Source organism: Crocodylus siamensis, chromosome 8 (assembly GCF_052110815.1).
Source record: "Crocodylus siamensis isolate JL-2025a chromosome 8, ASM5211081v1, whole genome shotgun sequence".
NCBI lineage: Eukaryota > Metazoa > Chordata > Crocodylia > Crocodylidae > Crocodylus > Crocodylus siamensis.
Window position 1 is genome coordinate 1,915,470 of NC_143402.1, and position 14,522 is coordinate 1,929,991.

Below are 14,522 nucleotides of genomic sequence, written 5' to 3' on the forward strand. Positions count from 1 at the left end.
AGAGAACTTTTCACCTCTGATCAAATCAAAATCTCCCCCGCTTAAACAAGAACAGCCTTTTCCTGTTGAGTCAAGTCAGAACTGCAAAGTGCTGATGAAGTTAAGCACTTAAGTAAATTGCAATAACTCATGTGTATTAAATGCTTCTCCAGGTTGAAATTATTTCTAATTTCCAGTGTAACTCTTTTCTTTTATCACTGCTGAACACTTCAGCCTCATGTTAAATATTTCAGTCTCCATTAAGAAAAAACAGTTCCTTTTGATGTGATTTTGTTTTTGTTATAGTAAAAGTGAACGGCTGCCAGTTAAGTTTTGGATAATAGAATTAACTGCAGTTGCTTGATCTAACTAAAATGGTTGATATTTTAGAATTGTGTTCCAGAGATTTGCTGCGTTATGTTGGCATATGGATGATGATTCAGTCTTCACAATTGGATGGATTGCTTTTGAAATTTGTTTGTATGGAGGGAATATTCTCGAGCTTTAAGACATCTAATAGCTTGTACTGGGGTAAAGTAAAGTTGCCAGCTGAAACTTTCTAGTGTTGATCAGACAAAAAGCACTAAGTTTGGTAGTGCATTTAATACACTTAATATGAAACTCCACTCTGTCAGTTTGCACTGCCGTTGTAGGGATCACGGGGGCAGTTCATTGCTAAGATTTATGCCATATGCAGACTGCGCAGGGTAAACAAGTTGCTATTTTAGAGACAATTGGAGCTTGATGGTTTAGATCTCTCTTGGGAAGTAGGAAGGCTGCCTTGAGCCCTTTAAGGAAGTGGGGAGCCTAGAACTCCGGTCTCCTGCTTTCTGGTGATGGCTCTACCCACTAATTCATTATGTAATAAGGTGGGCACAGCTGTGCTTTTGGGGAAAGAAGGAGTTTTGGCTACTGTTAAGGCTTGTTAGGTGTCATGTGACCATACCCACCAGATCAGGCCCTTACAGGGTCTTGGGTGGAAGTTAGGCACTACTCTGTCTTGTTTCTGGATAGTGATCTAACTTAGGCTGGAACCAGGTAGTTAGCTGCATAGTCTGAGGTGCTTCTACTTGTATGTGGAAGCCTAGGTTTAGATGCATAACCTTTCTGGGTCAAAATATATAAACTGAAGGAATTTGTGCCTAATGGGTTTCTCAGGGTCTTTCTGGAATCCTTTTTTTGGACTCAGCAAGCAGAAGTTTATCTCCTAAGTCCCATTTCAGGTACCCTAGGTTCCAATTTCTGTGTAGAATCAAGTAGATGGTAGAAAGTTCCTTTGCAATGGGGAGAGATCTGCTTTAGTTCTCCCCTATAAGAACAGGAGCAGAACAGAAATCCACTGAAATTGAACTACTGCTTTTTATTGTTCAGAGTAGTGTATGTTTGTTTCCATGACTGATGCCAGTATAAAATATTCTTTCTAATGCCATTTATGAAGTACTACAGGCTCTCGGCATGCAGCTAGGAGAAAGGTCACAAAATTGTTTGCCCTCCTCGCATATTTGATCCTGTGCTATATTGTACTGTTCCTAAATTATCTTTCCTGGTGACAAATTTCTTATTACATGCCCATATTTTACAGGATACAGACAGCAATGTACACAAAGTCGAAAATGATGTCTTAATACAAGAAGTGAAACAAGATGACTCTAAAGAGGTTAGTTTAAATATCTTTATAGAGATATGTGTAATATCTAAACTTTAATTTTCTAGCTTATTGACTTTCTTAAAATCAAAAGTTAATGTTTCTAGCCAATATATTGAAAAATTAAGCAATGTTGGTTAGAAAATAAACACAAAGGTTTTTAGAAATTTATTTCTTGTTAACAAAAGAGACACGGGGTATGTTTACACATTCGTTAATGCACTTTTGCTACCACACATTAAGTTTAGTACCTCCGTTGTCAGGCGCTAGAAAGAATCTCATTAGCCTATATTAATGTGCATTAACAAAAGTTTACAGGTTGTTTTTGTTATGGGATGTAGGTTGTAGCCATGTTGGTCTAAGGACACCGGCAGACACGGTTCTTTGGGTGAATCTGATATCTTTTGTTAGACCAATTTAAATAGTTGGGGAAAAAAATTTTAAGCAAGCTTTTGGGTTTAAAAACCCTTAGTCAGGCTGAGGAAGTTTCTGCAGTTGGTGTGTGCTCTTCCTGGATGGAATGAAAAGTAAAGAAGCCAGAGGCTGGGCTGGTTTTTTTGTGATGCTTTAATTTGCATTAAAATAGGCTAATGTGCATTAAAGTACACTTGTAGATTCACTCACATTTAAGCAAAGATTCAAAATTCATGGCTGCTAAAACACCCGGTTAATTTACAACATTGTAAAATACTCAAAAAGATAACCATTTTTTTTCCTCTTTAAACCAGTCTTGTCTCTTTACAATACAAAAAAAAATGTCAAATGGAACTAAAATATTTACTTTCAAGCCATGCTAAAAAGCAAGGAAATATAACCGAGCTGAAAAAATTGCTTCTATTACCATTCAAGTGGATTTATTTTGGGGCTTATCTCCTAGCTCAATAGTCTTGTTTCAACAGCACTGGAAATAATAATTCTTTTTGTATGTGCCTGTTCTCATCATAAAGGAACACAGTTTTTTTCCTATGCCACTCCATTTATTCATGCGTTAGAAGGCAGGTAGTGCTTTCTGCATGCTTATGTGACACACAAGTATAAACATTTTTTTTTCTTTGGTTTTAGATTATTGACAGTATTATAGAAGAAAGCCAAAAGGTACAACAGCTAGATGATGATCATTTGGTTTCCAAAGGAAAAGAACTAAATCCAGCTTCAGATACGAGCACTTGGATTTCTGGAGCAGATATCCTTAGTAATATACCAGAACTACTAGCTGCAAAAAATGCGTTACAAGAAGATACTCAAGAGTCTGTGGATCAGAGCGAGTGCAAGGAAACCGAACTAGAATCCGGGAAACTTTTGTTTTCTTCTGATCATCCCTTTGAGCAACAAGAAGGTAAAACCACTAATAAACTAGCAGAAATAATAAACTCAGCTGAAGAACTTAAAAATGCTGAAACAGAAACACCAGAAGAACTATCTAAAAACGAGGCAATAACTGAAGTAAAACAGACAGATATTTTAGAACAGGTGGCTTCAGAATGCTTACCTACCAAAGATCTTGCTACAACAGAAGAATTGCCTCCAGGCAAACCCCGCAGGCAGCTTACTATAGAACCTGACATAGTTGCTAGCACGAAGAAACCAGTTCCAGCACGGCCCCCGCCACCAGCAAGCATTCCTCCTCCAAGACCACCACCACCAGCACGGCCTGCTCCACCCCCACGGAAGAAAAAGAGTGAACTGGACTTTGAGGTGCAAAAATCATCTGGATTAGATGGTAAGTATTCACGTTAAGGTGCTCTCTATTTTAATCCAGTAGCCTCTTATCAGAGCAGTTGTCCTTTTTCTGCTTTTTGCTAAAGCCATCAGTTGTTAAACTTGTTGACTTCTCTGTGCTTCTTCAGATGCACTCAACTGAACAATCACAGTGGAATTTTAAAAGTACTGATAATTTAGGAACACAAGTCCCATTTAAATCATCAGTAGAACTGGTCCTTGTTAACTCATATAGGTGTTAAAATAAAAATCCTGTTCCATGCTTCTTACGGTATTTCACCTTCGTGCTTGTTACACGGTAGAAAGCGGAGGAAAGAATATTTTCAGTCTTGTAATTTTACTTTGCCCATTTGTAGCATTGTGATCAGTGTCACTATTTTCTGTGTTTGACTGTTCCTGTGATAATCTCTTATGCAGCAATAGGAGGCTAAAAGGTTTTTGTTTTGCCCTTTTTTTAAAGCGATTATAAAGCTACAAAATGGCATTGACGCAAAAGTATTTTTAATTGACTAAATATTCAGTATTTGGGTATGTATTTATAATAGATTTTTTAAAAATATCTAACATACTTATGACATTAGTATTTACCCGAGTTTTGTACCTGCAGGATATGCTTACTAATCTTGACTGCAGCTGTGCATCTGTTATACCAGTTTATGCTAAGTAACAATAGTGTTCTGCTGCAATTGGAATTACTCAACAGCAGTAAGAACAGTCAATCTAAAATGGTATCCAGTTCACAAAAACTGCATAAACAAGCCTTTGGAGTTATACTGCATCAGAAATGTCTTTCAAAAATAAGCATTAAGTAGAACAAGAAGCTTCTTCCTTGATCTTATGTATCCTTTCTTTTCCTCAAATCTGTTTTTAGGGTCCCTCATATTTATAGTTCTGGCTTATGCTACCCTATTCATAAAGCATGCACTGTGGGACATGTATGTTTTAAAGGTGGTGGTGTCAGTCACGCACTTTCATCTTCCATCAGTTCCAGTAACTCTTTTCTGTAAGTTTGATATTTAAGCAGGGTACCTAGCTGGTGAAGTGGTTTTTTTCAGAGGAAAGCTAACCTTCACTCCAGTAAACGGGGAAATTGCATAAGAATCAGCATGTCACAAGTCAAAATGTATAGTCCAGTTTCTGTATATGTTTTTCTTTAAGCTAGATAATGAAGAGGAGATGCTGAGGCTTTAATGCGGTAACTGTATAATTATAGCTACTGATTATTTCTTTTTTCTACTGCTGTTCAAAATTTTAGAAGGCCTTTGAAAGCTTGTACCTTTGAAAGCTTAGAAGACCTTTGAAAGCTTTATTTTCAGAGATGTAGCCTTGTAATAAATCTTTCTTAGGTTCATATTGGTGTGTCCAAGTTTGCCAAGTAAAAATACTTTTAACAAGCACAGTGTTTATAAACGTAGGTTTGCAAGAGAGCTTGCAGAAATTTCTGTAACATACAAGGCTTTATTTTTTTCCTTCTAGAATAAGAGAATTAAACATAGCAAAGGCTAGAAACTAGTCCTTCAGTGGCACAGGTGTTTTACTTGATTAGTCCACTGTGGAGACCTGTCTTTTTGTAAGATCTTAGCTTCCAACTTGTCCAAGTTAATTTGGCTTACGGGAATAAAGTGGTGCTGGTCACAGCCAGAACTGAAAGGCACCTGGACCGTGTGTGGGTAGCCATAACATATCCTTCATAATGGGGCGTAGGAGTGTCCTGCATCTGGCAGGGTTTGTAAAGAGACTTTGGGGTGGTAATGAACGAGTGTGGTGGCAGTTAGTGGAGAACCAAAATGGGTCGTCACATCTGCTGGTGCTGGAGATGTAAAGGGAACCAGAAAGGCAGCAAGCTGGAGGTGGAATACAGAAGATCCTTTCTGCCCGTATTGCTTAGGACTGCCAGGAGCAGTGCACAACATAATTGTGACCACAGGTATTTCCCCAGAGGTGGCTGTTGCACACTGGCGAGTTCTCAAATTCTTCTGCATGCACAGATGGGGCCTTTATATAATGTGGAACCACTGGGCAGCAGAATTTTATTGTATTAGCATTTTTTTATTGTGTTGGGGAAGTGATATGATTTTTCTTTTAAGTTAAGCCGCCGGGGAGTTTACCTAAGAAAGTTAGAATCAGGGAGCTAAAAAGAACAGCTTTGTAATCAACTTACTTCTGCCTGCTGGGAAATGTTGGTTATTCTTACATTTTGGAAAATGTTTTGTGAATGAGAATTGGTACAGTCTTGATGTGGCATCACGTAAGAACATATGTGAGAGAGTGTTCCAGAGAACTAGCTTGAAATGCAGTAAGAAAACACAGGACTCAATTGTGGCCTAAATACAGCACTGTTGCAGGTGAGCATGTCTTAAAAAATGTTTAAAAGCCACAAAGAAGACAAGGGTCACCCTATTGTTGAGAGTAACATTTTGGTCAAATCATGTCTGAACACTTTCCCTTCAGACTGTAGTCATGCTGAAATTAGCCCCCACATAGTAAATATTTTTTTGCCCATTGTATTAAAAAGCCTTGTTTTATTGTTCCATCAAAACATAGATCAAATAAGTGCTAGCGAAGTCTTGTGCAAAGCACAGAGCAATGAACTGTGTCCGTGCATTACCAAGCGGATGAAGCAACCTGGCCTGCAGATCCCAGCAGAACAATGCCCAGTCTATATCTCCAGCCTACACAAGTTAACCAAAATGAGTGTTACTGGGACCGAGAAACTTCACTTTGGGCATATTCCTTCCCCCGACCTCTCCCAGTTTTGTGCGTGCGGGAAATGTTCATGAAATATAAAATTGGCAGTTTGGATTATCAGCAGCCTTTGATGTTTCTGTCACTCTGCAGAATATATTTGATTAACTAACACAACTTTGATTAAATGGTCAGTTTGGGGGGAGTAGGATCAAGTGCACTGCACCTTTTTATGATTATTTTCCTGGCAACACGTACTACTTCTTAACAAGAAGTCTCTTTGCAGTTTCTAGAGAGAATTTTACAACTGGTGGTCTGTTAGCTCCAAGTACAGGGGCAGAGTGCATGACCAAAGATTCCCAGCCTTCTTTGGATCTGGCAAGTGCAACTAGTGGAGATAAAATAGTTACTGCACAGGTAAATGAACTATTATTAATCTGTATTTTTGTATCCACCGAAGAACCTGTTATGTATCAGGACTTCATTGTGCCAAGCACTGTACACTCGCAATAAAAAAATGGCCTCTGCCTCAAAGCACTTGCAAACTAAGTCTTTTTTAAGACTGTTTATTAAAGAATTTTAACTTTTCTATGGCACTAGGTCATTTAAATGGTCACTTCCATACTGTAAATTCTGGGAAACTATGTGCGTTTTTATGCATATGTGGTGCATTCAAAACCTAATGCAGGAAAGTTCATAAATAAGGTGATATCACCAATAGGAGAGTGAGCATTTCACAAGAATCTGGTCTCTTAGAGTTGACTACAGACAATACCAAACTTAAATGCTTTCAATTCTTTCCTCTCCAGCCTCTTGAATCCACCCACCTGCATCTGATCTAGTTCTCTCAGGATGGCCCAATACAAAAGAAATAATTTATCAGTCTCTGAGTGCTTCTCTCATCCGAAATATTATTACTTTCAGTCTCTCAGTCCACCTTTTTTCACCTGATTCTGTGGTGGATTTTAAGAAGTCCCTTGGCATCCAAATTGTGGCCAGGTTCCTCCCTGGTATTAAATCCACTGTAGTCTTGTGAATTAGTTTGGTACGTAATTTCCATAGCAAATGAGAACGGGAAAGAAACTCACTTTATTCCAGCTCAGAGGTAACTAACTGTGCACACACAGAGGAAAGCTATTTAGAATATGTGGGAAATGACAAGAGGGATCATGAGACCCAGAAGTGTTGTGCACCCACAGGTGCTCAGCATTTATGAAAAGCAGCAGAGTAGGTTTTAAATATTGTGTTAAGTTGTCTATCTGTTTTGGCATTCAGAGTTCTTTGATTTCAGAATACTCAAAACTTTTTATTTATAAATGTATCTACTTGTATTGGAAAATGAGTACAATCATTTTCTAGAAATCTCATTGGTAAGGTCATTGTTACTTTCCCACATTGGAATTACAATGAAATTAATGTGTTTTATATATATAAAACTACAGGAAAATGGGAAAGCAGGCGATGGAGAAACGATTACAAATGAAGTGCTTGGACCACAGCGACCCAGATCTAATTCGGGAAGAGAACTTACAGACGAGGTATGAATGGGACTTTGGAGCATAACACCTCCTCAAACCGGAAAAAAATCAAGCACAAGATGGATTGCGAGAGTGAAGATTCATCAGTCTCCGTACATTGTTGAGCTATGATATACTGTGGTGAAACATGAGAAGTCACGTTTACCTGTGTGCTTATCTTGTCGCTCATGGCCAGGTTTGAATGCCTCTGGGGGTAGTGAAGTGGAATTCAGGAGTGTTTGGTTGTGTTTATCCTAGGAGTTACTATAGTTACTTATAACTTCAGGGTTTTTTGTGTGTGTTGTTGGCATTCAGTCATTATCAAATTCCTCTTCACCCATAAGTCAAAAGCTGTCTTGGTGTCAGGATGGCATTCTTAATTTTCAGTGTATTTCCTCCTCCTCTTCTTTGTTTCTTTTACCATATTACAGTACCTTAACTTGGTACTACTGGGCGTCTGTACACAAGCAGCAAGACTTCTGCCACACTGTAATTGCAGACTCGATTAATCAAGTCTGCTGGAGCGTGGCAATTACTACACGCCAGCAGCCTCCCGTGTCTCATGTATCAGCATCCCTGCACTTTAAAATGACGGCAGGAGCACTTTATCTAAAGCTTGTTGAACAAGCTTTAGGTAAGGTTCCCCCACCGCCATTTTGATGGTACACAAGATGCTCCAGACACTTCAATTAAAGCAGCTCTTGAGGAATCAGTAAGCACGTGCTTAAACGCTTCCTGATTCCTCTCTTTCAAATACACCTTCTGCATTCTCTCATGAATGTAGAAACATGAGTGGAAATTTTACTTTGTTTGCCAGGCATGTAGAAAGAAAGGCAAGGAGAAAATGTGGAACGTTTCTCTGGTGTTATGAAGAAATAGGTATATTAACAGATGAAAGTAGGGGTATGAACTAGCCATCTGATCTTATTTTTCCCTAGTCAAGGGGTAGGCAGAAGCCCTACTTGAGTCCTGCTCAAGGCAAAATCATTCTATCCTAGTGTCCCATAAGTGAACAGAGGTGTTACCAGGCAGTTTACTAAATTATACTTTTATTCTTTTTGGATATGAAGTATGAAAGGGGGCCTTTAGATTTATGGCATCTACATCTACTCCTCTCCATTGAGTTTTCAATTGTATAGCAATGCTAATTAGGACAACATTGGTTTCCAAATATTGATTAGAGAATTTGAAAGTATTTGAATTTGTTAGAATGTTGTAAAGCCGCAGACAAATTCTCTGCTCTGCAGTTATGTTTAAAACTTCTGTTTTGCATATATAAAAGTATAATTCTGCTCACATTAGGTGTAATATTTTCATAAGCATCTTAAGAAGGTAAATTTCTTTTCAACTCAAGACTGTGTTTAAAAACATTGCTCCTGTGATGTAGTAGTTCAAAACATTGCGTCGTGTAGACTGAGTAAAACAAGTTCACACAGTAATGTTTTGTATTACAGATCAGTTGTTTATGCTTAAGAACATTTTTTTTTTTTTTTAAATCTAGGTGTTGAACTTCTTGGAAGCCTTGCTAATATCAGGCATTCTGTATTGTTATCACTGCAGGAAATTCTAGCCAGCGTAATGATAAAGAACCTTGATACAGGTGAAGAAATACCTTTGAGCTTGGCAGAAGAAAAGTTGCCCACAGGCATTAATCCCCTGACTTTACATATCATGAGGAGAACTAAGGAATATGTCAGGTATGGGTGAAGATAACATTTAATTTCTCCTTGGTAACCTGGGCTGCTTTACTGTGGGCCTGTTCTAACATTGCTTTTTTGTTTTTGCAGTCATTTTGTTTCAAGCCTTTTTAACAGAAGTGAGGAAATATGTTTCAGTCCACTTGTTTGACATGTGTTTAACCTGAGTGCCATTGCCTGGTTCTTCCTAACATTGCCATACTCAGGCCATGGAAATAGGAATGAGCTGCGCTCAGACAGGGAACTGTCCAGCAAAAGTCTGGCTGGTTACTGTGTTGGTGCACCTGAATACAAACAAAGATGCCCCAGGAAAAGACTGCCCTGGATTGGAAACAAAGTAAAATTACCTAGGTTAGTGTAGATTTACCTCAGTTCAGGGGGTTGTACTTATGGCCAGTTGTGGCTTTTCTCCCCACCTTGGGCCAAGTGAAGTTGCAGGTGGTTAGGTGTTTAAAAATCATCCAAGTGCTGCGTGTGTGTGCGCGCACGCACGTGCCCAGAAAAAACCCATCATCCACTGGCTAACACATCCTTTGCTCATTTTTTAGAGCATGCTTAATATTTACCCTTTCACAAATTTGTTTTAACAACTTTTTAGGCATATGATACTGTAATATAAGCAGCATTTAACTTGGGTTATTGCACACATGCCTACTGTCACTCCTGACCTGAGTTAAATGCTGCTTATATCATACAGTGTCAAAGGCCTTCCTAAAGTCCAGAAAGACTATGTCCACTGCTACCCCTGCGTTCAGTTCTGGGCGCCGCAGTTCAAGAGGGATGTGGACAACATGGAGAGGGTCCAGAGAAGGGCCACTTGCATGATCGGGGGCAGCAGGGCAGACCCTACGAGGAGAGGCGACAGGACCTGAACCTGTTCAGCCTCCACAAAAGAAGGCAGAGGGGGGACCTGTTGGCCTGTGACAAACTAGTCAGAGGGGACCAGCAGGCACTGCGGAAGTCCCTGTTCCCCCGTGTACAACCAGGAGCGACCAGGAATAACGGTCACAAGCTGGCAGAGGGTAGATTCAGACTAGACGTCAGGAAGTGCGTGACTTCACGGTCAGGGCAGCTAGGATCTGGAACCAACTTCCAAGAGAAATGGTGCAGGCTCCTACCCTGGGGTGTTTAAGAGAAGGCTGGATGAATACTTTGCTGGGTCGTTTGACCCCAGTATTCTTTCCTGCCATGGCAGGGGGTTGGACTTGATGATCTGCTCAGGTCCCTTGTGACCCAACCAACTATGAAACTATAAAACCACCATCTATGTCCACCTAATGTCACTCCTGGCCTGTGTTAATGCTTGAATTTACCAAGGGTGGTAATACATAGTTTTGGTTGGTTACACTAGGGGAGATGTGTGCAGTTTAGTCTTTATCAAGATATACCACTGTTCTAGCAACTATTTCTGGGTGAGCTTCATCAGGGAATATTAAACTTACTAATGGGTTCCTAAACTGAGAGTATCAGGATATATGATGTGAAAAGGGTGTAACAATCAAATATTACAGGCACATTAATTTTATGTTGCATTCGGTTCAAAGCCTTGGTTTTGGTGTTTTCATATAACAATAACTATTTGTATTTCACAGTAATGATGCCGCACAATCTGATGATGAGGATAAAATGCAAGCACAGCAAACTGACACTGATGGAGGAAGGTTGAAGCAAAAAACGTAAGATATTCAGCCTTTCAGTAGGTTTTATATTAACTACTATAATACGTCTGGGACACCCATGCCCGCTAGGGGACAGGGAGGTCCGGGTAGGAGATCCCCTGCCCTCCATTAATGCTGACTTCATGAAGGAACACCTTGAGAGGCTGGATACCTTCAAGTCAGCCGGCCCTGGCAATCTACACCCCAGGGCACTTGAGCTGGCGAGCATCATAGCCCAGCCCCTGGCACGGATCTTTGAAAACTGGCGCTCTGTTGTAGTGCCTGAAGACTGGAAGAAGGCCAGTGTGGTGTCTATCTTCAAGAAAGGGAGGAAAGTGGATCCTGCTAACTATAGGCCCATCACCCTATCTTCTATCCCGGGGAAGATCTTAGAAAAGTTTATTAAAGAGGCCATCCTTAATGGAGTGGCCAACACCAGCATCCTAAGGGATAACCAGCCTGGGTTTGTTGCAGGTAGGTCTTGCTTGACCAATCTCATTTCCTTCTACGACCAGGTGACCTATCACCTGGACAAGGGAGAAGAGATTGATGTCATACATCTTGACTTCAAAAAAGCCTTCGATCTCGTATCCCATGATCACCTCTTGGCCAAACTGGCCAATTGTAGCCTTGGATACACAATGATCCACTGGCTGGAAAATTGGCTCCGTGGTCGGACCCAGAGGGTAGTAATTGATGGCAGTTGCTCATCATGGTGTCCTGTGACCAGTGGGGTCCCCCCAAGGCTCTGTCCTTGGACCCATATTGTTCAACATCTTCATTAATGATGTGGACATTGGATCAGGAGTGGACTGGCCAAGTTCGCCGATGACACCAAACTTTGGGGCAAAGCATCCACGCCAGAAGACAGGCGGGTGATCCAGCCTGACATGGACAGGCTCAGCAAATGGGCGGACGAGAACCTGGTGGTGTTTAATACCGATAAATGCAAGGTTCTCCACCTTGGGGAGAAAAACCTGCAGCACCCTTATAGGCTCAGCGGTGCTACGCTGGCTAGCACTATGGAAGAGAGAGACTTGGGGGTCATCATTGACCACAAGATGAACATGAGCCTGCAATGTGATGCTGCAGCTAATAAAGCGACCAAAACGCTGGCTTGCATCCATAGATGCTTCTCAAGGAAATCCTAGGACATCATTGTCCCCTTGTACTCGGCCTTCATGAGGCCGCAGCTGGAGTACTGCGTCCAGTTTTGGGCTCAAATTCAAAAAGGATGTGGAGAAGCTTGAGAGAGTCTGGAGGAGAGCCACACGCATGATCAGAGGTCAGGAAAACAGATCTTACGCCGACAGGCTGAGAGCCACGGGACTCTTTAGCCTGGAAAAGCGCAGGCTCAGGGGTGATCTGGCGGCCACCTCTAAGTTTATCAAGGGTGACCACCAGGATCTGGGGGAACGTCTGTTCACCAGAGCGCCCCAAGGGATGACGAGGTCGAACGGTCACAAACTCCTGCAAGACCGTTTCAGGCTGGACATAAGGAAGAATTTCTTTCCTGTCCGAGCCCCCAAGGTCTGGAGCAGTCTGCCAGCGTGGGTGGTTCAAGCACCTACACTGAACACCTTCAAGAGTACATTGGATGCTTATCTTGCTGGGATCCTATGACCCCAGCTGAGTTCCTGCCCTTTGGGCAGGGGGCTGGACTCGATGATCTCCCGAGGTCCCTTCCAGCCCTAATGTCTATGAAATCTATGAAATACCTTTAAGTAAAAACGTTTTGCTTTTACTTAATGATCTTCACTGTTTCTCCAGTCTCAAGTGACTCTGTCTTTCCTGTTTAAAAATAACTTCTAAACCTGGTTCTGACATAATTAAGTTCACTATTGTATATTTAAAATAGCAGCTAATTAAGTGACCCGTGCTAATGAGCTAAGCAACTCTGAAACAATATTCTTTGTTTTTCCTTTCCATTTTAAATCTGTAATGTTCTTGAGTTATGGATTGTAATTGTAATGTCATCCATTGGTCAGTTCAGGTACTGAAAAACTATTCTTGCTTTTTAAGGACTCAGCTGAAAAAGTTCTTGGGCAAATCAGTGAAAAGGGCAAAACATCTTGCTGAAGAATATGGTGAACGTGCTGTAAATAAAGTTAAAAGTGTTCGAGATGAAGGTCAGTGAAATATGTGTGTGCTTGCTTGCATGCTCTCTTCCTCCCCCTGTCATGGCCTTGTTGGGTCCATGGGAAACCAAATCTGTACAATAGAACAGGGATCTTTCTTTGGAGATTAAAAATTAATTATGCCATCACCATATAACTTTAACATAATGTGGGTTCTTGGAGTCAAGGCTTTCATTATTGTCTTATATGCAGCTTTATGGAAAAACCTTTCAAGGATGGCCTCACTGGTTGTTTCCCTCCTTGTCTTATTGTTCCTTGCCTTCTAAAACAGCAAAAAAGGCTGCCAGGTAGATGGAGAGGGCTAAAGTAAAAAAAAAAAAAAAAAAAAATCTTTCTTCTAACATAGGCACCATGGCCTATATAGATCTATAGGCAATGTTGGGGTTTATATTCTAAAAACATAATAATGTTTGGACACATAAGGTTATACATCTTTAATAGATAATCACTAGTTCTTAGTCTTTATGTCTGTCATTCAACCAGGAGCTTTGTCCACCCTGGAGACGTCATCAAGCACTCAAGGGTTTCAGACTTCTCCCATGTAATCTCTCATGAGGGAGAGAATTAGTTGGTGGTTTTTAACTAATCCACCTGAGTGCCCTAACTTTTCATTTTCCTGTTGCCACTGAAACTTTGGAAACCAATTCCAGCCAGAACAGTAATGAGGATGTTGTGCAAACAGCGCATAGTTCTGGTGCCCACAAAAAGCATGTTCTTTTCTTCTTTGAATTATAGATATTTTTTCCATAGTGCTTGTGAGCATTATATTTTTAATGGAATTGAACTGTTATTGGAAGGCTCCTGTATTCTTCAGTCAGGCTGTTTAATCTTTCCTCATTTTGTTCCTTTGTTTTTGTCTGTGTTCTTCCTTTCAAATTGGGCTTAGGCCTGTTAATGCAGTAAGAATCTTACTTGATTTGGAAATTTCTTTAGTGAAAGGAAAATCGCTACCAATTCAAGAGCAAAATGATAGGCCCTTTCAAGAAAATTAGTGAGAAGTGTACTGTGGGGATGAAGTGACTGTTGTCTAATGCCTATTTAAATTTATGTCTACTTAGTTTTCCATACTGATCAAGATGATCCCTCTTCAAGTGATGATGAAGGAATGCCATACACAAGACCTGTTAAATTCAAAGCAGCACATGGCTTCAAGGGTCCTTACGATTTTGAACAAATAAAAGTAGTTCAGGATCTCAGTGGGGAACATATGGTAAGCATATCACTTTCACTTTATTTGCTGAGCCTGGTCAGCTTGAAATCCAAGAGGGTCTTCAAAGTTTCTTCTTATTGTGCCATTCCAGTGTACTTCAGATCCTCTCCTCTGTGGGCAAGAGCCTGCAAATGGAACAGCCAGGGCTTGTTCCTGCACCCATGAGGAACCATTGGTAGGATATATGTTTCCCTCTGGTTGGGAAAACAGTAAGCTGTGCTCTGCTGCTCAGACTTCAGTGTTTTCCTGGGAAATATTGGAGAGCCCAGAATGT

The 14,522-nt window shown here is 40.6% G+C and overlaps 1 protein-coding gene across 1 annotated transcript in view; it reads left to right on the forward strand.

The window, feature by feature from the left end:
- The window catches only part of WDR44 (WD repeat domain 44), a 44,127-nt gene that overhangs the window by 15,051 nt on the left and 14,554 nt on the right, over positions 1-14,522 (forward strand). Inside the window, exons 3-10 of the mRNA XM_090059871.1 lie at positions 1,562-1,636; positions 2,687-3,344; positions 6,315-6,445; positions 7,471-7,566; positions 9,106-9,242; positions 10,835-10,918; positions 12,923-13,029; positions 14,097-14,248. Coding sequence (XP_089915997.1) covers positions 1,562-1,636; positions 2,687-3,344; positions 6,315-6,445; positions 7,471-7,566; positions 9,106-9,242; positions 10,835-10,918; positions 12,923-13,029; positions 14,097-14,248 — 1,440 coding nt within the window. The remainder of the gene's footprint in view (positions 1-1,561; positions 1,637-2,686; positions 3,345-6,314; positions 6,446-7,470; positions 7,567-9,105; positions 9,243-10,834; positions 10,919-12,922; positions 13,030-14,096; positions 14,249-14,522) is intronic.